At 40.3% G+C, this 24,868-nt stretch overlaps 1 protein-coding gene across 1 annotated transcript in view; it reads left to right on the forward strand.

Annotated features, from left to right (window-relative positions):
• The window catches only part of ATP8A2 (ATPase phospholipid transporting 8A2), a 691,321-nt gene that overhangs the window by 53,532 nt on the left and 612,921 nt on the right, over nt 1–24,868 (forward strand). Inside the window, exons 4-11 of the mRNA XM_075592224.1 lie at nt 4,553–4,598; nt 5,912–5,952; nt 8,208–8,281; nt 10,624–10,693; nt 11,497–11,624; nt 12,627–12,738; nt 15,668–15,833; nt 24,216–24,343. Coding sequence (XP_075448339.1) covers nt 4,553–4,598; nt 5,912–5,952; nt 8,208–8,281; nt 10,624–10,693; nt 11,497–11,624; nt 12,627–12,738; nt 15,668–15,833; nt 24,216–24,343 — 765 coding nt within the window. The remainder of the gene's footprint in view (nt 1–4,552; nt 4,599–5,911; nt 5,953–8,207; nt 8,282–10,623; nt 10,694–11,496; nt 11,625–12,626; nt 12,739–15,667; nt 15,834–24,215; nt 24,344–24,868) is intronic.

Genomic DNA, 24,868 nt, shown 5'->3' on the forward strand with positions numbered 1-24,868 from the left:
TAACGTGTATACCCCACGTGACATCACTATCCTTACCCCTGTTACTGGGCAGAATAACACAAGGCTCAGCCTATGCTGAACCACCCTCCATCAGGTGAACCCTTCCAGCACATTCTAGAAGCAGGGAGGGGCCAAGCGTCTGTCTATGTGACTTGAAACATTAAACTAGCAACATTGTATCAGGGGCCAGAACAAGGATATAACCCCTTAACTCCCTTTAGGAACCAGGAACCCACTAAAATAACTTGGCATATCCCCAAGGGTGCTACACAAACATTAAGGATTAGCAGGTTGTTTACAAAGTATAGTGGCACTGTGAAATATCACAGGTTTGATAGGTTTGACATGAGTTGCTTACAAATTCATGGTTTACGTCAACTTTGTGGCACTGAAACACAGGGAAACAAGTGCAAAGAAAAGACGACCCTTGTATACTGTATCCCATTTTTTATGTGTATCAATAACTTCTTTATGTAATGCTCCTTTTGCTCTGCAATACTTATCCCATATCTCTTACTGACATATTTTACTTAAATTAAATTACTCAAAATTGATCCAAAAACATCCTAAAGGCAATGGGAGGCATACTTATCCATTGTCTTTTTAATGTTTATTTTTCAGCTGTTCACATGTGGAACATCACATATTAATTCATTGGATTCTTATTCTCTAAAATTACGGCTATATATATATCCCAGTTCTTATAATATATCTTTATCTGCCATCACAGACGCCCGTACTGTAAAGAACCCTTTCCTTTTACTGCAGGTGAAAGCTCCCCAATCTCAAGGAATGACCTTGTGATGAAACGTTTTCTTGAAAGTACCTTGTACAGGCATACCCCGCATTAACGTATGCAATGGGACCGGAGCCTGTATGTAAAGCGAAAATGTACTTAAAGTGAAGCACTACCTTTTTTTCTCCACTTATCGATGCTTGTACTGCAATCGTCATATACGTGCATAACTGATATAAATAACGCATTTGTAACAGGCTCAATAGTCTCCCCGCTTGCGCACAGCTTCGGTACAGGTAGGGACCCGCTATTGCTGTTCAGGATGTGTCGACAGGCGCATGCGTGAGCTGCCGTTTGCTTATTGGGCGATTATGTCCTTACTCGTGAGTGTACTTAAAGTGAGTGTCCTTAAACCGGGGTATGCCTGTATTGACCTTGAATATATTTATAATTGGTAATCACAGCCTTTCATAGATGCTTCTTTTATAATGTAAACAAACTTAATTTGGATAAGTGAGACATTACATCCCTTTTATTAATTTGGTGATTTTTTTTTTTCAGTTCCATAGTGTATTTTGTATGGAGTGGTTATTTAAAGAAAGAAAACCAGCGCAAAAAACATGTACCAAAGTAAAAAGATGTATATTATCAATGAGATGAAGAAATCACAAATAAGTGCCACAAAGAAACGCTTAAAAACTTAAGTAATATAAAATTAGAACGATACAGAGTTACCAGAGGCTCCTTGTGTTTTGTAAGTTTAGCCGTTGAAAGGGCAACAAAATAGCAGTCCTATGATCAAGGCAATGCCGATAGGGAAAGCACCCGCTCTCAGCTCGTCAGTGCAGGCAGCTCACGTCCCAGCAGGAAGCAATTTAGATCAGCTAGTCCACTCCAAGTCTGGCTCCACTTGTTACCGGATAGGGAAGGCACCCGCTCCCGGTTGTCCGCTATCAACTTGTACCGGTCAGGGAAAGCACCCGATCCCGGTATGATGTTACCAGCGGTCACGTGGTATCGCAGTGGAAAGTTTACATACTAGCAGTTGACTGCAGACATAAAGTATTGCACCGCTCTGCCTCGTCTTCTAAATGGTTTTAGTGCAAAAAAACACCAAAAAACATCAATGTTAAACAGATACTTAATAGCAAAATATGAATATGGAATAAAGAGGATTAAAAGCACACAATCTATTTACTATCCAACGCGTTTCATATCATAAAAGCTACTTCATCAGGGAGTATCTTTTATGATACGAAACACGTTGGATAGGAAATAGATTGTGTGCTTTTTTTATCCTCTTTTTTATTCCATATTCATATTTTGCTTAGCTTTTGGTATATAGAGGTGAATAATTTGATTAATATATCTGCTTTGTCCTCATCACCAATAAACGTCCTGCCCATCTCACTGATGGGCTCCTGTATTCTCTTTACTAATATTTTTGCTATTAATGTATTTGAAAAACATTTAAGGATTCATCTTACCTTTCATTACAATCCTGTTTTTATTTTCAATTTTCTGAGTGCCCCTTTACATCCCTTATAATTTTGAAAACACACCTCTGTCCCATCTGACTTCAATAATGTAACTACCTGCCTTTTGCTTTTTATTTATTCCCGTACTGTATCTGCTGGTGTTTTTGCCACATTGGTTTGGATTTGTTTCTTTTACATTTACTACACCAGGATATACACTTAAAAATGTACTCCTCTAGCAATGTTTTAAAGATTGCCAATGTATTTTTATCCTGCAGTAATTTAACTTCAAGCTATTCCTTGTAGATTCTTCTTTAGTGAACTACAATATTTCTGCCTCTGATTCCATTGGATACAGTATTTGATAAATTATTGAGACCATGTTCTGATCCTTGTTTCCCAAATATTCCTTAACTTGAATATTTATTATTACTTCTACATTGTTTAACATTGCGAGGTTCAGCAATGCCCGTTTTCTACATTATTCCTCAATTTGGGTAATCTAATTGTCTTTCAGCACACCAACAACATCTGTTTCCTTTAGTTGTACTACTAAGAGCATTACAGTACCAGAGTCGAACTATCTTCCCAGTCAAGAGTTTCATTTCAGCATGTTTCAGTAATGCCTATCACACAGTATAGTATTGTGATTTTCGGGCTATTATTTCAAACTTTCTCTACTTCTTGCATTAGCAAGTGTGCACTTAAGGTTATTGTCAATCTGTGCTATTGTTTTAGATATTCTACTATTAGTTAGCTTAACAGCACCTGCCTCTCTCCTCCCATGGACTTTAGTCTCTATCTTTCTAGTATTACAGGTGTTTTATATGGGTGGTGTCCTACATGCTTAGCTATCCCTGCTCCTTCCCACATCACCTAAAGTCATTTCCCAGTTTGTATCTATTCTATCTAGCCCATTACTTCTTGCTTTTCCCTCACCCTCGCTCCTAGTTTAAAATGTCCTCTAACCTTGTAATCTTCCTCTCCCCTACCACAGAATATCCCTCTTTGTTGAAGTGCAACCCATCCCTACTATAAAGATAGCACGATCAGAGAAGGAGTTTCTGTGCTATACCAATTCCTTAGCCATGCATTAACTTCCTTAAGCTTCAACTGCCTCCCTGTGCATTGCACTGGTATTTCTGAAAAGCTTCTGTGGAGGTCATTGCTCTAAGCTTGCGGCCTACATTTCTGAAATCATTTTAAGATATTTCACTTCATCTTTGGAGCCAACATGTACCAAACGGCCAGAGTAACAGATTTCCCTCTCTCTCTTTCTAATGATTGAATTCCATACCACGACAACCTGCCGAATTCTCTCTGTGCTGGAGGGGCTTCCCTTAACTGATAGTGGAATCATTCATCCCCAGAATTTCCCTTCCTTTCCTGTACCCCCAAAATCTTCACTCAATCTGGCAAATCAATTGAGATGGGCCAGCGCAGTAGTGACCGACCTCATCTGCCCCCCTGCTTCCTTGTTACCCTGCTAACTGTTACCCAGCTTCACACCTGTTCCTCTTCGTCTGTTACAGCTCTCCCTTTGCACCACTAATCCCGGGTAGGGCTGGCTCAGTGAGCAATAGCATAAAAATTGCTAATGTCATTCAATGTTGCAAGTTGCCTCTTCAGATCAAAAATCTGGGACTCCAAAGAGACAACCTGTTCACTTTTCCCACAGAGGAAGTGTGTTTACATGGGGCAGGATGTGCGTTGAGTGGCATAATCCTGCTCCCACCCATTATGCTGTTTACAAACGCTGCAATAAATATGTAACTATGGAGTAACGAGTGATAACTAACAAATTAGCTCTATAACCTACCTTGTTTCAGTCCTCTTTGTTTAAACGCCTTCTGGTTTTAACTCCACACTTAACCAACTGCACTTAAACCAAACTGCACCCCAGTGAGACAGCTGAGCTCAAACAGTGGGTCACAGGCATTAACCGTTCTTGCTTTGGACCGCTTATTGATACAGTAGCTTGACAAAGGTCAAGCAGTAGCATGAACAAACATTGATGCAACTGCTTAAATAAACCTTTTATTCCTATGTGAGTGCCTGCCCGTTCAGCAGGGTTCTGCTATATGTAGCTATGTTATCCCACAGTGTTACTGTATGGCAGAGCTGCAGCCTTAACCTTTAATGTGGAGTTCTTGTGTGTCCTGTTTCAATTGAACTGTACAAATGTCACAAAACTTTTTCAATCTCTTTGCTGCCATAGTCGAGTCAATTTTTGTAACCTAAATTATTTCTTTATCCTATAAAAACATGTTTGACAAGGCTACTTCCGAAATGGTCAAATATGATATATTTTTTGGCCAATATTTTTGTTCTATTACAGAAAAGACACAAGGCAGATAATACTGTTAACAAAAAGAAAACAATAGGTAAGTCACCACAGTAAGTTGTATTTATTTTCTTTAGCTGTTGACGTTCAATATAGGCCAAACTAATATTGCTTCTCCTGTCTTTAACCTCATTTGGTTGTCCTGTCACCTGTTGCACATGCTTCAGAACTGAAAATAATTAGAAAACATATCTTGTTATATAAAGGCAATCAAATGTCAGTAAAACGATGTGTAGTGGAAGCAGGTTGTGCTATGTCCATGTAGTCAACTTTTGTGATGCACCCCAAACAAGACAGTTGAGGCAGGCTGTGCATAGGTAATGCATGCAGGCCAGGTTTACCAGTAACAGTATACCAGGGCTGGGCAACTCTAGTCCTCAAGGGCCACCAAAAGTTCAGGTTTTAAGGATATCCCAGCACAGGTGGCTCAGTCAACAACTGAGCCACCTGTGCTGAAGCAAGGATATCCTTAAAACCTGACCTGATGGTGGCCCTTGAGGACTGGCGTTGCCCACCCATGCAGCAGAACGTGCTATAGGTTGGATAATAATGCTTTTTCTAATGGGGAGGTCGGGACCAAAAAGTCACATTCCTCAGTCACGTCCATGCTGACTTAACAGTAAGTTGGTACCTGTAGATGTAATTTTGCAAATCTTTACTAAATGTCACATACAGTAGTTAAGATCAAAGCTTTATGTGATATCTACATTATGTCCTTCCTTCTTTACAACCCCCCACAGTGAATGACCTTCATAAACTGCCTGAAAACCGGATGATGGCAGTCACTGGTGATTTAGCTTGTGCTCATTTGCTTCTGTACCTGCTATTCTTTACTTTAACATGGTAGCAGTTTCTAAATATTTTTATGCTACATACAGATGCAGCGACTTTTATTGCACCCAGTAACGGGATTCGTTGCTTTAACACTGGTGTGTTGTTTAACAGTAGCGCTACTGAAAACAATGTCTAATGAGATTACGTACATTTCATTTCACGTTAAATGGAGACATTGCCAGCTATATCTGTATGTTGTATCCAGGAAATGATACATTGATTGCAGAAGCTTTTGCTTAAGGTACGTCAAATCTGTGGTAATGCAGTATAATGTGATAGGGAAAGGGCACTTTGTTCTTTGACACAAGCATTATCTTGTTCTTTTAAGCTGTAGTTGACCGGTACTTCTCCCTCTTTAGCATTCCATCACATGCACAATTGGGTAACCTTGTTTTATTTCTGAACCACTTAAATATTTTATCTACAGTTTATTTTTGTCCTTATGAAGGCGTTGTGACTTTCAAGGGGCATATTTAAAGTGTCTGTCTGTTTGCATTAACACCTTTTATTTTTTTTCAGTGCTTCGAGGTGGTACTTGGCAGAACATGATCTGGAAAGAGGTACATGCAGTGGTTTCATTTTTGTTAATATAAAAATGTTAAATATTTTAGGAGAACGAAGTTGTCAGTTTCAGGTTCAGACATTGAGTTGACAGCAAAGCAACATGTTTATCAAAGTCAATAATATTCAAAGGGGTTCTATACGAGCATTCATGTGGAGGGTTTTCTATCCACAAAAAGATACAGAACAAAATTTAGTAGTACTTTTCAGGCATAGGTTGATTACTATTGCTATAAGTTATTGATTACTATTGCTATAAGGTATTGATTACTATTGCTACAAGTTATTGATTACTATTGCTACTGTATACGTTATTGTAATCTATTTTACTGAATTCTGTTCTTAACCCCTTCATTGCCAAGGCAGTTTACCCATGCGTGGCCAAGGAAATGTTAAGATTTTTGCAATGTCATTTTTTTTAAACAACGATTTGTGTGTCAGTTTTGTGGTAAATTGTAGTTGCCCATACATTGTTTTCTTCAGAACCCATTGATGTTCAGGGGGGTAAAAGGGACCACCCCCCTACCACATAACTACCCCCACACCATTCTTACCTGCACTGGTGATCTGTGGAGAAGGGATTCCTGCTTTGCTTCTGTAGCGGGGGGCTGCAAGCTCTCCTGGGGTCTACTCTCCTCTTTATCTGACTCTAAGTCACCCAGAGGCAGAGGAGCCCAGAGAAGACGATATGAAGCCCCCTGCTGAAAAACAAATGCATGTGGTGAGACACGGGCCCCTCCCTGCTGGTTATATATGTTCTAAGGGCCATGTATTTGCAGCATTGGTAACTTTTATAAACATTCTAAGGGCAGTGAAGGGGTTAAGATGATAAATCTCTCTAGTTGGAAGGTTTGTCTAAATTCTTGCAGTTGGCAGAAATCCTAACAGTTTTTTTTATAAATATTAGGTATCCAATAATGAGAAAGGACAGGGTTGCAGACCTGTCCGAGACATGCACATGTACAACATACAGTATGGTATTTTTGTTTAAGGCAGGGGTCCACAAACCTTTTTTGTGTGCGCCCCCCCCCCCTTACCTTTTCTCTGGCGTCATCTAACGTCATGTGACATCATGTTGCCATGGCAATGCATGGCCGTTTGACTCCTCGGTGTGATTTGACTCCGGAGACCAGGTAAGAGGGAGTTACAGAGGCCTCGAGCACTCCCCGGCATTTAATTTAAATGTTGAGGGGAAGAGCGCGGGGCCTCTGGAAGCACCCCCCCAGAAAATGTTGCGCCCCTGGTTTTTAAGGCATTCCATACCAATTTGAAAACTGTTCTGCAGTTAAAGCTATTTGTCCCGTTCACTTTGGTTTTCAAGTAGATGGTTAAACACAAGAGGCATTTTTAAAGTGACCAAAACAGCAGGAAAAAAAGAGAGAAAATATTGCACTTTTCTCAGTTATTTGAAAATACTATGGTGGTTTTCTCCCTAGACACATTTTAAATAGCTCATATGAATAATTAATGACTATACACTTCCCTGTGGGATTATTGTACTGAGTAAAGATTTACTTAATGAATTAAGGTGCTGTAGTCATTAGTATAAATTATTATGATTGCTTTCAGTTGTTTTTCTTTTTCGCTTTTTTTTTTCGGTAACTCTAGAGCCTGCAAAGTGTTAACATTAAAAATTCTATGTTTAGTCATATTATCCGTTTGGTAACTGTGCATTTATTTTTGGCATTGTTACTGTCGTTGGTTCTCTCATACTAATCTATTCTTATCTTGTAAAATGACTTATACAGGCATACCCCGGTTTAAGGACTCTCACTTTAAGTACACTCGCGAGTAAGGACATATCGCCCAATAGGCAAACGGCACCTCACGCATGCGCCTGTCAGCACGTCCTGAAAAGAAATATGGGCTCCCTACCTGTACCGAAGCTGTGCGCAAGCGGGGATTCTATAGAGCCTGTTACATATGCGTTATTTACAGCAGTTATGCACGTATATGACGATTGCAGAACAGTACAAGCATCGATAAGTGGGAAAAAGGTCATGCTTCACTTTAAGTACATTTTCGCTTTACATACATGCTCCGGTCCCATTGCGTACGTTAATGAGGGTATGCCTGTATTGCTTTGTGTTAACACGGAAGTGTCTGTTTCAGGGTCCTTTGCTTTCCAGCTCCCACACTTTTGCCTGTTGCTCTTGTTCTATGTTTGAGATGAATACAGTGGTAGTCATTATAGATAGACAATGTGTACTTTTCTCCCCTCCTATCTGCTGCTTGGCTACCCTTGGATTGACAGGTGGCAGTGGGAGACATTGTGAAGGTTACCAATGGGCAGCATCTTCCAGCTGACATGATCATTTTATCTTCCAGGTCAGATGTTATGATTAGGTGTCCAATTATTAGACTCTGGTGAACTGATTAGGGCTTCTTCCAGCACTACTTACATCACTGCGTCACATGTTCATCATTCCTATAAAAGGAACTTAATATGTAAATGGCTCACTGGGACCCATTGAAAGAGGGAATATTCTGTTAGGAAACTTGGCATACAGTAAATAGCAATCCCTTTTTAAATGACACTGAGAAGCTACTTCATATCATATTGAATAAGGGACTAAATGTAAATTGTATTTAATCTATGAATAATCTCAATGTTCCCCAAAAAGGAACAAAGCCTACAATAAATCCTGTATATATTTCTCCAAGACTAAAATGGGTACTAGCTTAATTTTTAGATGAAAGATAATTACATTACAATTAATGTATGAATATATACTGTATTGTTGATTGAGGTACCTTTTTTTTAAAGGGCCAAATAATATTGACTTATATATTGGTTTATGTATCAAGGTAAAAGTGGAACTCTGGATAACAAAAAACTGCACAAGATGCATCAAATAAAACATGCTCTCAATTTCAATGGGACTTTTTTCTTTCATAGTATAGTGCAGTTATGTTGCCCCAGAATTGATCCACTTTTGCTTTGACACATATGCCCATTGTGTTTTAACTCCATTTTTTGCGCTAGCACCATACATTAGAAACATCTTATGTCTGTCTCAAATCATCAACTGGTCCGCATGGGACAACACTGGGGCAAAGTGCTTTTATGCATTGACTCAAAGAGTCGCAAAGTGAAAATATTTCATTTACCCACTTTTGCTCAACAATTGCCTTAGCACTGTACATACCCCCTAGTATAATTAGCTTCAGCTAATCCTCACACTACTCTACCTGAAGACTCCCTGCAGGTTTCTGTTGCTTCTCTACATACACAGACACAAGAAGAGGATGTCAGGTTTTGGAAGCTATTTGCACTGCCATTTCCTCGTGGAAAGAATGGGCTGTTTGTCCTTTAAAAGGTATATCAACCTGTGGCAAATCTGCACATTTCTGGGCCCAATATCACTTCTTTACCATTACCATAAGAACTCTGAACAAAGGCTGGCACAGAAAGCTGTATGAAGGCTAATGTCACAAACCCTTATCATAATTTACAAACATATTCGTCCGCGTGGTACAATGGGGGTACAGAGTTATGTAAATGACAATCAGAATAACATACCAAATAAGGACAAACAAGCACCAACAGATACAAAGGTATTGAGGGCCCTGCTCGTGAGAGCTTGCAATTTTCCTAAATATTGTTAAAAAAATATATTGTATTGACGATGCAAAATGAATCCCATCAGTTCACCAGACACGTTTTGCATGTTCTGAAGGTGTGTGGTGCATTAACATGCTTTCTATATGTACATTTGTGTTTTCAAAGAATAGAGGTGCAGAAGATCTGGAGCTCATCCTGCTGCAGATACAGTATAGTACTTTACATGGATACAATTGTGCAAAATAGAGGAAAGAGAATTACAGATGGAATGGGAGCAATAGATTGCTACGTTGTGCTTCAGCATTACAATGTAGCAAATAGCAGTCTAATAATGGCCAGAATATCCTCTCTATCGTCTTTAACCCAGTGCTGGATTTCTCAGCAGTTTCCTCAGGGAACTTTGAGCCAGATCAGATTAAAAGAAACAATCACTCACTGACTCGCAAGTATGCACTTAGATTAGGTGTCAATGTGTGAGCGGCAGAGTCTAATTGGGGGTTTCCACCCTGAGGAGAGGGTTGAGAAACTCTACATCTGGCCAGGCTACTACATCAGCAAATGATGAGCTTCTGATCATAATTCTCTCTTCTGTGCTGGAAGAGGAAGTCTCTTTATTGCTAAATAAGTCACTGTTAATTTTGGTGAAGAGCCTCTTGGTGGGTTTTTTTCTTAGGCAATACAGCATTTCTAAATTTTTGTTTGAAGTGCAATGGCTAATGTCGCTGCGGGGAGCTTTGTTGAAGAATGGAGGCCCCTTGCGTATTAGTCATGGACAAAAAATGATTCTTTGCAGATTGTGCTAGTATTTTGGATTTACATGACAATTGTACACACTTTGTACTACAGCCCATGAGTTTTTTTTTATTTTGATGACATGTACAGTAATTTCCTCAGAAGAGTGATTTATTTTTGAAAGCTCACATAAAATACTAAATATATGTATACAATATTAATCCAAAATAGTATTGCAACCTGCTAGGAAATGTATTTATTATTGTGTATCTGTATTCTGGGGCTCATCCAATGGGAAAACATGGGCTTTTGGGTGTTTTACTAGCACTATTATCAATACTTACAGTACCAAACTCTGTTATACTTTTCACAGTGAGCCACAAGCTATGTGTTATATTGAAACATCCAATCTTGATGGCGAAACAAATCTCAAAATACGTCAGGTAAAGCGTTATTTGGTCTACATCTTGCAACATCGTTTTGGTAAATATGGAATAAACACATTGCCAGAAAGGTAACACAGGTGGGAAACAACAGTTAGCAAGGAGGTAACTACTAGTTATTAATATTAAAAGGAAGCAACTTATTTAATCAAAAGTAACTGTGTATTTAAAGTCAACATTTTAGTCCCAACAATGACCTTGGTCATGACAAAGCTTAAAAAACATGCACAAATATCACTATTCACTATATAGCAATAGAGTAGTTATAAAGGGAACACTATAAATATTCATACACAAGTATAACAAACTCAACACTGAATCTACAGTACTTCTCTTTTTTGTTGATCATCATAACCTAAAAAAGTGCCTCAGAGATGTGTGCTGTAATAGTTTTATTTGCTTCTACCCGAGGAATTAATTAATGACCGACGATATTCAACTCAAATATTCTAATACTTTATAACTGATACCAAAACAATGTAAAAAAACTACATGAATGTGTATAGCATTGTACAGTACATAATGTAACGTGGAGGGATTTAGCCTGTGATGTCACTTGTTAATGATAGTGAAGATTTTTTGCTCTGTTGGATTTTTGATGAATAGCAGGATGCATCCTAGGAGTATAGTTTTGCCCACTTTGCTGCTCTTCTATGTGATGTAGTTACAAACCTGTGGCCATATCTTGGTACATAATGTCACTGAATTATAGAAGGAACTTACCTCATTTAACACAGAAACCACCACTTGTGCACACATTAAAAAAAAAAAATATATATATCTTAATGTTTTGGTGTCTGCAGGGTTTGCCAGCAACTTCAAATCTTCAATCCCAAGAAGACTTGATGAAAATGGCGGGAAGAATAGAATGTGAGGGGCCTAATCGTCACCTTTATGACTTTACTGGGAACCTGCACTTGGATAGTAACAGGTACACCAAAACCAAGCTGTTTTATAGAACATGATAACATAGAAGCTAGGATTGAAAAAGGCCAAGTTAAATCTTTTAACTTCTAACTGAGAGATTCTCATCTTATTTGTGTTATTGATCCAGCGGAAGGCAAACAAATAACGCCGTGCACACTGCGGGCCAGCCTTAAGTCACTTATTGAAGCTACTTGAATAGGCCCCATGGTCTGAAAATGCCTAAATGAAGAGACAAAATGTCCATCAGCTGACAAGATAGCTGTTCTCACGTAGCTCTAGAAATAAATTCACCACAACGAAAAGGAACAAACAAGTTATGCTTTACATTTTTAGCTAACTGTATGTGACATGATCTGAAGCCCCCAAAGATACCGATCCATCAAGTTTAACCTATAGTTAATTTAATCGGCTGAGCCCATATTTATACTAATCCAGAGGAAGTCAAACGTTACAGAATAAGGGCCATAATGAGCAAATGTTTCACTGAGGTTTTTGCTTTGACTTCTGCTGGATTAATATAAATATAAGAAGGGTATCTCAGCTGATTAAATGTATCAGAGGTTCAACTCCATGGATAAGGGCCTCCGTCTCATAAGAGAAAAAAAGAAATTCCTTCCTGACTCCAGTGATCGCAATTATCCTTCCTAGGTTTAACTTACTAGGGATATGCCTGCATACTGTACTTTCCCTTTCAATGCAAGGCACGGCTTGGAAATTGACAAGACGCATCCCTTCCTCTTTTTCGGCTTTAAAGCCCCTCTGTACTTTAAGAGGTTTGGATGAAGATATACAAGTTAACAAGATTGATGTAGGTTCATTGGGTTTCATTGCAACCGATTCAGGTAATATAATATTGCATCAATAAATTGTTTCCTATGTTTGGTAAATTTGCACAGGTACATAACAAATACCACAAACGATATAAATCGAACACTTTCCATACGAATGCATTACACACATGGAATGGATTTGCTCTATTTACAATATTTTGTGAATTTTCTTTTAGCCCTGTTGCTATTGGACCAGACCAGATCTTGCTAAGAGGTGCCCAGCTAAGAAACACTCAGTGGGTGATGGGAATAATCGTGTTCACAGGACATGACACTAAGCTTATGCAGGTAACATTGTTTCTGGCTTACTGAAGATCTTTTCTTCTGTTGTGCTGTACATCTTAATATATAAAATCGAAAGGTTGGTACTAGCTGCGGTGAATCTGATTGGTCCTCAGCCTCTGGCCAATCAGATTGGTGGCTCTGACGTCACCCAACTGCCACTCTCTTCCCCCTCGGCCACTCTCACACTCTCTCTCTCTGTCCTCTCCCTCCCCCATCACACTCACCTCCTTCCCCGGCGCTCATCACCTCCCTCCCCAGCGCTCACTCACCTCCCTCCCTGGTGCTCACTCACCTCCCTCCCCGGCGCTCACTCACCTCCCTCCCCGGCACTCACTCACCTCCCTCCCCGGCGCTCACTTCCCTCCCTCCCCGGCGGGGGGACAGGCAGTGGGCAGGCAGCCAGCAGCTGCCTTGCGGCGCCGAGTGCCTAAGATAGCGGCGCCCGGTAGGAGAGGTGACATATCTGTGTGTGTGTGTGGGGGGGGGGACACTGTGTGTGTGTGTGTGTGTCACTGTGTGTGTGTGTGTGTGTGTGTGTGTGTGTGTGTGTGTGTGTGTGTGTGTGTGTGTGTGTGTGTGTGTGTGTGTGTGTGTGTGTGTGACACTGTGTGTGACACTGTGTGTGTGTGTGTGGGGGGGGGGACACTGTGTGTGTGTCAGACACTGTAGGGTGGGGACCGGAGCTGCACATGGGGGGGGGGGGAGGAGCGGAGAGAGAGGGGGGAGCGGATAAACATACAGGGGGAGTGGAGAGGAGGGACCCAGAATATTTTAAGCAACACCCCCCTCCTGTCCACTGTCCCCCCCCATCCTGTCCACTGTCCCCTCCTCCTGTCCACTGTCCCCCCACCCCTCCTGTCCACTGTCCCCCCACCCCTCTTGTCCACTGTCCCCCACCCCTCCTGTCCACTGTCCCCCACCCCTCCTGTCCACTGTCCCCCACCCCTCCTGTCCACTGCCCCCCCTCCTGTCCACTGCCCCCCCCCCTCCTGTCCACTGTGTCCCCCTCCTGTCCACTGTGTCCCCCCTCCTGTCCACTGTCCCCCCCCCCCCCAAGCGGGAAATTTAACTCACGGGCAACGCCGGGTCTCTCAGCTAGTATTTTCTGAATGTGAAAACCTCTTTGGAGAGACAGCAAGTCCAGATTATATCTTAGATATTGAATATCTATATATTCTATTACCAGTTCAATTAATATTGAAAACCAAAAAGAACCTTGGTACTGTAGGTTTTGAATTACTGCAACATTTTATAAATTCGCATTGGGGATTTTAATTATCGGTATAAATATTTTTAAAAAACGTCATTGTTGATGGTAAATAAAATGTATATATTCAACATTTTTGTAAATCCAATACCACAAAATTAATTAATGGAATTCAAATCAGGTCAATAATAACGTGATCTGACACAATTTGTAAGGGTGATTTATACTAAACCTAACAGGAATATCACAATCACTAGAGAAACTGAGTTTTATTATATTGGTATTTGACGTAATACATTAGTTTAATTGTGATTAGATGATATTGAATATGGTGAACAACTCCTTACCGGAGTGTATGCATCCATACTGTTTGAGCCAAACTGGAACTAAATTATGACTGCATTAAGAGTTTAAAAATGTTAAATATTGTTTGTACTGGTGAATGTGTATTCTTGAGACATACATTTCTGCTAAACAAGTTAATAAGAATGTCTATCTATACTCACACCATCACATACGATGACCCGTTATCAGTCAGAAACAGACGCAGTTTGTAGCAGGAGTGTAATTCACCATGGTTTATTTTGTCCACTGACTTAAAACAAACACCTGTGGGTACACTGTCCCCGGTTCCCGGTAAAACATAAAATGTAGCAGAAGTTCAATGGGTAGCCCACACACTGAGCAATATACAGTAGTAACCCAATTCACAGCACAGTGCTTTCCAAGGTAGATTTTCTGTGCCTCAGGACTGCAGGCTGACAGACCTCTCTCCGACCTTTATGTGAGACATTGCTTGTATTCTCAGACTGCCTTTAAAACCTTGCAGCTCAGGTTAGTTGTACCTGGACGCTACTGCCAACATAAGTTAACCCCATCATGCTGTGCATAGAGCATGCTCTAACCTTTTGGTGACATAGAAGGAATATCTGCCTGTCACAATATATATAGACCGTGTTCAGGAAAAAAGGGACCCATTTAGTTTTTCATCATATCATGCCCTCCTACTGCAACACACTCCCGAAGACGAGATCTCCGCTGATTGCACAATGGATAATGCGTTGATCCAGCTGCTCCCACTCCTGAACGATACACTGTTTTACGAATTAGTTCTTTCAATCTTTCTAGCGACTGTCTTTTATCAGGACACTTTTTATGTAAGTGTTTTGGGCCATAATTCTTCCTTTGTTTTAAGCACTTTGTAATGTGCTTGTCTTCTTCGCTAAACACCTTTTTGTAACTATGTGCTTGATGAGGTCATTATGCCGTGACCAATTCCCAAGAATATTTATTAGATTATCAAATTATTCTTAAATTTAATCATTTACTGTGACAGACCTATAATTGCTGACATTTTCATGACAATTTAGTGATTTTTTTCAGCAAGATATGTTATAAAGGGGTCCAGTTTGTGTGTGTGTGTGTGTGTGTGTGTGTGTGTGTGTGTGTGTGTGTGTGTGTGTGTGTGTGTGTGTGTGTGTGTGTGTGTGTGTGTGTGTGTGTGTGTGTGTGTGTGTGTGTGTGTGTGCGTATACATATATATACATATATTCATCTTTTCACCTTATTTTTGACATTGTTTAATATCTGGATCCGTTTATTAGGTACTTTAAGCATTGCATGTAATTGTTATATAGATTATTTGCGGTTTCTTATTACATTTTATGTTTCCTTACAGCATATATTTTCATATTAATACTTTAATTTCTATTTTTTCTCGTACAGAATTCAACAAAAGCGCCTCTAAAAAGGTCAAATGTTGAAAAAGTGACAAACATTCAAATCCTGGTTTTATTCTGCATCCTCCTGGTAATGGCTTTTGTCAGCTCTGTTGGAGCATTCTTATGGAACAGAACATATGACGAATCCAACTGGTACCTGGGCACCAATGGTAAAAATCTATTATAAATTAGAAGAATATCATAAACAGAACTCCATTTATTTATGTATTTTGCTAATATTACTTGCACAATTCATGATTATATAGGATAAGCTAAGGCATTGCCAATATTAGGGCAAAACACCTGTAGGCCCACATCTACTCAGCAGTGCTATGCCATAAGACTCATTACAGTGCTTGAAGATACGTTACAGGCCACTCAAATGAATAGGCCTAAAAAACATGGATTGCATCTTTAAAGCAAACAAGTTGAAAATACACAAGCTCTCATTTGTAAGAATCTCTGTGAACTTTCTTCTCCCTATTAGTGAAACAGCCTTGTGATCCATATTTTACTTTTATGGCATATCATTATTTTTCTGTAATAAAAAGAGCAACTGGAATATTTCTACAAGTTATTCTTGTTTGTCAGACACATTTTGTCATTGAGAATTATATGACAGTTTTAGTGATAAATAACTCATTATGGGAAGATTCACATATTAGCATTATGTCAACAAATCATGTGCAGAGCCATGCCTATAATAAAACCCGCACACATTGTCATTGTGTAACATTAACATCATTGCTTGTGTAGAATGTATAGTACAGTATGGAATGGAAAATGTAATAGAAATACATTGATTTTAATATATATTTTTAAGTTACAAATGTGTCAACATATTTGTATTAATAGTCTTTCCATACAGGTGGATTAGGCTGAATAAGACATTGTTTGTTGTCTTAAACGTGCATTTGTAATTACAGTAGCAGTATGTCTCTTTACATTGTCTATAACATGCTTTTTTTGTGCCTGCTTGAAAAGAAAACTGGTTGTATTGATTTGTAGCATTTGGAAACGATTAAATTAGCCAGTAAGCAAACATTTTTGAAAATAAGTAGAACTCAAAACACAATGAAACAACCATCGTGAAATGGACAGCACCTACCAAACTTGCTTCACTATCTACTTTCTCTTTGGATAACTGCATGGATGAGATATTCATACACACTGATAGAGACACATTGTGTAAGAAGAAAAGCATTTGTGATAGAAGATACCACCACGTTCATTTGTACAGCCATTCTTTGTTATTTTGCCTTTCATTGTTAATGATGAATTATCATGACACTATCATCAGTAACAGACCTGAAACATTCTAGTTTGTTGACAAAAGCTAATTCATCCTCTTTATCTGTAAAATGCTTTGTAATTCTTTAATTTATTGAACTAATTGGACAACCCGACTTCCAGATTATTGTAACATATAGCATCCATTAGTGTGTTCAAAGAATATACTACACCTCCCTGAAGCATAACTGTTGTTTTCCCCAGCTTAGAATTCTGATGGCTTGTTCCAGAGAAATCTGAATTCCTAATGATATTACATCCTAAATATCTGTAGGCTGAGTGCAGTAGATGCATAATGCCATATTTACTGTACTAAGCAGTTTTTCGCCATAAGACATTCCATGCTGGAAGACACCCTAAAGTTAATTCAAATCAATGGGCTGTAAGATGTTTTCAAGTGTAGTAAGGTGTCTTATGCCAGAAGACTGCTTAGTATCAGGCCTTGAGGGATCAGAACCCACGATTTCAGTGCTCAGAGGAAGTCGAATTAGTAATGATCACCAAATCACATGCCGGATAGCTCTACTGCTCTGGATACCTCTGAGCTGTGCAGGCAAACCTGATCTGCCTGCTAGTGCTGCCCCTGATTGCAATCTACTTCCCGGGCACCCCGTTAGTTTCTTTTAAGGCTGATTCCTTATTGCCATTGCAATGAAGTTCCGCCATTTTGTTCCAGCCTTTCTGACATTTCCGTGGAACCTGACTTGTCTTTTTTTTCCCCTTCCCTGACCTCCGCTTTTTCTGTCTGCGGTTCTATCTCATCCTTTGGTAAAGCACTGTGCTGGGCTGTCCAGTGTTCCTGCTTGCTGCCTGTCCTGACCATGACCTATTCTGACCTTGCTCCTGCCTCCTGCTTTGGTACTACGCTCTACCTGATTTTCTGGCATTCTTGTTTGTTGCCTGCCTATCCGGCTTATGCTTCAGACGTTCAGTCCTGTCGATTCCAGCAATTGAGATCTGCTCTGGTGCAAGCAATACCATAGAAGAATTGATAATTGCCATTCAAACCCTATAAGCACGAGTTAACATGCTTCAGAACCAAATGTGTAATCAGCTAGTTTTGGCTTGGCCTAGCAGATGGTCAGCCAGATTATACTTGTACTGTGAACTTGCAGGACATTACGTTGCTACCTGCATGAATAAATCCAAGAATCGTGAGTACTTGGGAAACTGAAAATCCCAGCTGAAAATAAGAGAGCTGGGTAGTTTAGATAAATTCCTTACTAATTCTGATCCCCACGTAAATCAAAATAAGTCCAGCTTAGTCAAGCATTTACTGTTCCGATTTAGGCTACAAGAAGGGGATACAAAAATCCTGGCACTGGCTATGTTGGACTGTGGAGTCTCTGGCAATTTGTTAGACATCCATTTTGTTCAAAACTTAAGGTTTGTCAACCCAATCTGTTACGCCGATGCTCGCCACAAACCGGGACCGGACCGCGGGGCTGAGGTGGGGTTATATAATCACCGACCTTAGTCCACGCAGACTGATCCGGAGTGCGCAGTTCGTAGTCGTACATCGCAGGGTCAGGATTGGAGAAGGCAGCATCGTCGTTAATGAAGCAGGAGTTCGGCAACAGGAAATCAGGAGTGCCCCGCTTCAGCTTAGGAGCGTGAGCGGCTTCTGCGCGAGGAGCGGCCTCGGCCCATGACGCCGATCTCAGCAGGAGGAGACAGCAGGCTGGCCGAAGTTTACTGCAGGGCAGCGTCGGGAAGAACCAACGCTTCAGCGCAGAAGTCCAAGGCAGGCCACTGCAAGAGGATCGCAGCAGGCCGCAGGAAAGGAAGGGTAGCCACTGCTAGGAGGGAATGCAGCAGTTACCAGTGCTGGCATCAACGCTTCAGCACAGACGTCCAGGGTAGGCTACTGCAAGGAGATAGCAGCAGGCCAGTGCTGGCAACAACGCTTCAGCACAGACGTCCAGGACCAGGCCTCTGGATACTCAGGAACTTGGAAGGTAAGAACACTAGGAGAGAGGCCTGGGGTGGTTTGTGGCAGAGTCAGTAACATAGAGATATGAATAGTTATGCTCGGCCCTGGTTCAGAGCCAACGCCTAGAATATAAAGGGCGGAGATCCAATCACAGGAGGAGGGTGTGTGAGAATTCCTCCAATGAAAGAACACAGGGCAGAAGCTGCAATGAGAGGCAGCACCTGTGCCATAGATTGCCAGAGGAAGCTTGCAACTGCACAGGTCTGCAAGGCAATAGTCAAAGCCAGTAGTGGATTCCTTACACAATCAAAAGAATGTCCCACTTTAGGCCATTGACGGATCTCTGCTTTCATTAGGCCCAATCATCAAAAAGACTGTACCACTGTCAACTATAAAGAGACACTTCATACTTTGATCTCGTCTGTACCCTGCATTTTCCAGTTATACTGAGTATGCCATGGCTGTCATGACACAATCCTTAGATTATTGGAAGACAAAATATATTTCATTTTTGTCTCCTTACTGTACACAATTTCTGCATCATTAAGAACAGCTCTGCTAAAAACAGCCCATTAATCGGATCAGCTTGCAAAAGGGAAAGATATGATAGGGGCAGCAGATCAATGTCCCCCATCCGAAACTATATAGATTACGGGTGAATTTGATATGAAGAAGACAGTAGCTTTGCCTCCATACAACCCTATTAAACTTATGCCAGATCTGAGATTCCTTTTGGCCACATTTATTCTTTATCTGTGCCTTAACGTTGAGTAAAGCATGATTACATCAAGTTAAACCTGGTGTGGCATGACAGCCTCGTGGTGGGGTCAGTAAGGGGGCAAACAATGGGTTAGGCTGTGAGCCTCTGTGGTTTATGCTCCACAAACATTGGGCACACTGTCCCTTTAAGGCAAAACACAAACCATAAAAAGAAAGCCTACTTAACCTTGGGAGACTTACTAGACCGCACAGGCCCTAGGTACCTGGCTTGCCAGCTAAACCAGTTATCATCCCCAAATCATACAATGCAATATCAGGGAACAATATTAAAGTCCTTATCTGACAGTTGAACTCTGTTCCAAGCGAGTCCAGGCAATCCCTCTGTAAACGTCAGAGCTCCACTTCCTCATGAGGTCTGGAACACCTGTTCCTTTGAGAAGGGCCTTGTCCTACGGTTTGTTCACCCTTAGCGATTCTGTTTCATTGTGTGATTCCCAGATGATCCCAAGACCCTGCTCCCTGCAGGGGACCAGAGCAAACAGTGTCCTCCTGGCTGGGGACAAGTATCTCTCTCCTGGCAGTTACCTTGCCTGCCTTTTAAATCCCTGTTTATTCATTGGCTGCACCTGCAGCTGACCTCTCCAGAGGAGTTTAACTGCTTGCACGCCGGAAAGCACATATACTGCACTACACTCCAGCATACAGATACAGTGACTCACTCCGGAGAAAGGATTTATTCGCCATTCCACATCTCCTGCCTGGGCAACCATCTTTTTCATGGAAAAGAACAATGGCTCACTTGTGTGAATTATAGTTAGAAATTGCTATCCAATTCCACTAATCCCAGGATTTCGGGAATGACTTTGTTCAACCAAGATATTTTCTAAACTGGATTTTATAATGTGGTCTAAATATGCCCAGCAGATGAATGAAAGCTCGCTTTCCATAGTGGCTATAGACATTTTGACTACCTCGTATGCCCTTTGGGTTAGAGACTCCCCCCACAACATTGCAACATTTTGTGAACAAGGTGTTTTGAGACCTGTTGGGCCAGTTTGCAGTCATTTATCTTGATAACATTCTTATTTTTTAGATATCCCGAAGGAACATAGACAACATGTTTGGACTGTAGTGAAACCGGTTTGTCAATATAATCTTTATGCAAAACTAGAAGGGTGCAAATTCAAATGCAACATTGTACAGTGTCTTTGGATTTGGGGTTTCTCCAGAGGGCCTACAAATGGTTCATGATGAAGTGAAAGCAGTTCAAGAATACTGTAGCTGCATCAGAAAGATGTTACCAGCTATCTACTGACACTTTTATGCAAAGTTACTGACAGTCTCAATGTCACAATGTACTTTGAGGTTCGGAATGGGTGTTGACTTTGTATGGGATGCCTGTACAATATGTTCTGCCTAGTAATCTTTGATTTAAAGGTCCTGAAATCTTATCTTATGATGACTCTTTACCAGCAGGACGCCCTGGTATTAAAAAAACAAGGAACTGCTCTCAATTTTGGTGGACAACCTGCATGAAACTACATGGCTTCTTACAAATCTGACTAGCCTCTATGGGGATGTATGAACGTTCATGTTTATTGCCTACATTCTCGAGGTTTTAGTACCAATCTAGTAATCAGAAACCAGTTTACTAATATCTGCTACCACTTAAAGACTTGCATTAGCCAAGGACATTGGTAATCTTCTTTTTTTTTTTTTTTAGGAGTTTGTAGTTAAATGGTCTCCCAGATTAAGCAATCTCAGACTGAGGTGCCAAATTCATGTCCCGATTTTGGCAAACCTTCTGTTTTCTGTTGGAAATCAAGACCCAGCTGTCCTTAAACATATCATCCTCAGTACAATGGGCACATTTAGTGTAAAAAACAGATTTTGGGTAATATTTACACTGTTTCGGGGGATCAGATTTCTTTCCTTCAAACAGCAGAATTTGTCACAATAACTCCATGCATGCAGCAATTCATCATAGACCATTCTTTAAATTATAGGTTTCATCCCCAAGCATTTACTCCAACACTGTTCCTGCTGCAACCGAAAGAAGAAATTTGCATCAACTCCATGCACAACTAATGAGCAAGACCAGAAAGGCTTACAAAGAATATGCAGATTGACAGTGCCAAATTGACCCACAATAAACGTTTGGGGATAAGGTTTAGCTGTCTACACAGCATTTAAGACGGGACCGCCCCTCTTCAAACTCAGTCAGAAATTCATTGGTCCTGTTATAATTGGATGGCTGATGTGCCAAGTAGCTTTCTGGAATCATTCGCAAAACCACTGCATTTACATCTCGTTTTCCATATTTCCTTGTTTAAACTGTTTGTTAAAAATAACTTTCTGAGATGCACTTCCCCTTTCCTGGGTCTTGTCCCCAAAATTCTAGACATCAAGGACAACTCCAGTACCTTGTGAACTGGAAAGGGTACAGTACAGAAGAAAGAGCCTGAAACATGTCTGGAAGATGACGATGAAACAAGGAGGTACTGTTAGGCCTTGAGGGATCCGAACCCACAACCTCGGTACTCTAAAGCAGCCACATTAGCAAATGGCTAAACCAGATTCTGATAATTGCTAAACTGCTCTGGGTACCTCTGAGCTCTGCAGGCAAACCCGACTAGTCTGCTGCTGTTGCTGCTGCAGCACCTGTTTGCGGTCAGCCTGTTGGAGACACCCATTAGCTTCCTTTAAAACTGTCTGTTTCCTGGTTGCCAGATCAATGTGGGTCAGTCATATTGTTCTAGTCTCTCTCTGTCTTGTCATTCTTCCTTGAATCCTGATTGAACAAGGAACATGTGTGATGCTAAGAGCTCACATAATAATCAGCTAAAATATGCATCAGTGACTTACTGTATGAAAACGTTTAAAAAAAAAAAAAAAAGACATGCCCCTATTAGAAAGAAATGTGTAACCTCGTAAGAATCTCCAGCTTTTTGTATAAGACTGTACATTTAGGCATACACATTCTTAGCGAGAATTTTCTTCTTTTCAGCAGTATGGGTCATTTAGTTCAGTCTTTTGGCCAAAACATATGAAGCCTGTAACTATGTCCCGATCAGCAGGTCCTACACTACCAGTGTTATACTGTTTTTTTTTTTTGTGTTGATTCCACTGCATAAAGAACAGCGTAAACAAAACAATGATGATCAATAGCGCGTTTTAAGGCTGTACACATTCTGCATTCATTGTTTGGTAAAGGATTAATTTGGCAGCAAAGTCCACAGCCAAAATTGTGAGATGATAATATACAGACAATGGTAGCAATCATTCATCAGATTTATAAGAAGCACGTCAGCACAATAAACACTTTTTAAGAGGGAAGCCAGTTGACTGCATCTAAGCATCTAATCCGATTTGGTTGCGTCTAATCTACCTGGAATTGTGACCTGGCTCTCGGGTAAAAAACTGAAAAAAAAAACATATTTGTTTTACCCACCACAGTGTATGATGGGCAGCATACATGAAAGCCAATACAAGAGCAGGAAGCAGACTGCCAGTGTCAGACCAACAACAATGGGAATCAGTGCCAGAAAATGTGTATCATGGGAATCGTGTCCACGCATATAACTTTAAGAAAGCAATTTGAAAGGAAAATGAACTGCAATCACTACTACCCCAAATGACAAGTACAGATTGTAGCCTTTATTGCTTACCATAAATAAAATCTGAAACATAATAAATATATATATATCAAGAGAAAAATATAAGAGTAGGCTATGGAGGTACAGATTTTATATCCTGTTAGTCTAGAAAAATAAGGGTTTATTGTTGTGGTTATGAGGTCACTTTATGAGGTTAAAGAGGCAGCTGACAATATGAATCTGTGACACATCTTCTCTAGCTGGGGATTTGTTAGTTGTTGGTTGTTGTTTGATGCTTATGTTATTGGCTTTTTTTATCGTTTATCCTTTTGTTACTTCTGTGTCTTAATGGAAGGGGGTATTACTTACAAGTATACTCAGACCTTTAATTTTCTGGCTTTTTTAGCATAGGTATTAAACCCAAAAGCCAGGATTCATGAAGATACAAAATGTGTTATCACACCTCAATCCAGCGTTAACTGCTATTGACTTGATTACGGTGCAATAACCCATATCCCATCTTAGTGTACCTCGTCCAAAAAGAGGGTTTGTTTATTAGTGTCTCATCTACAACATTTAGTGCAAACAGCATGAGATTAGTAAAAGAGAAACAATTCCCAATTGGAGCTATTGAGTTTGCTACTGTTCAGCTCAAATTGTAACTGTAACACCCCTAACTTTTGCCAGCCACTTTAAGAACTTGACTTGTGCAGCATGGTATATGGGTATGGGGTTTATAAAGCTACCTGTCAGAGCCCAGAGAGATTGAAGGTGAGCTGGCTAAAGCTTTGGATTGTATTAAAGGTCTTCTGAATTTGTTCTTGGGTTCGCTTAGTGCAGGTGCCTCCACCTTTAAAAGTTAAGCATAATACTTCAGATGTGCTATAGAGGAAGATTGATGTAAAATGGAATGTCAATGAATTAAACTTGTCTTTACTACCCTTTTGGAGTGACTGGGACAACAAAAAATATCTTAACACAGGACCTATTGTTTTGTACAATTCTTTCCACAGAAGCAATCTCCAATAATTTTGGATACAACCTCCTGACTTTCATTATTTTGTACAACAACCTCATTCCTATCAGTCTGCTCGTGACTCTGGAAGTTGTGAAGTTTACTCAGGCTCTTTTTATAAACTGGGTAAGTAGCAACTATGTATGTGAATGACAGACATGGCATTGTGTATTTTTTAATTTAATGGTAGCTGCCTTACGCAATATACTTATGTCCATTTAGTTCGGGAAATACTTTGATGACCATTTTAGTGTTGGAGGCTCAAACTGCATAATGCTTTTAATAGTGACCACATTCACCGTAATTAAGCCCTCATTAAGCAGACAAGTCTACAGGAGTTTAATGCTCTTTTGTGCTTAAGATTAATGCATTGTACAGTACTTTCCGTCTGCTCTCAACATTTTTAATTGAAAGGTTCACCATCTTACTTTTGTGAGAAATATATATATTTTTAAAATTTATGGTGGGTGAAAAAGGCAACAAAAAACCTCCACTATTAGCATATAGCCAATAAAGAATATCACTTGTGAGCACATTCACATGTCTTAGGCACGTCTGCAACCCTGCCTTTCACCATTATCACCAAGCATACAGTGCTCCCACTGCAGCAAGGGATTCTGGGAAATGACATGCAAATGAGCACACGTGTCA

The sequence above is a fragment of the Ascaphus truei genome, chromosome 3 (assembly GCF_040206685.1).
Source record: "Ascaphus truei isolate aAscTru1 chromosome 3, aAscTru1.hap1, whole genome shotgun sequence".
Taxonomy (NCBI): domain Eukaryota; kingdom Metazoa; phylum Chordata; class Amphibia; order Anura; family Ascaphidae; genus Ascaphus; species Ascaphus truei.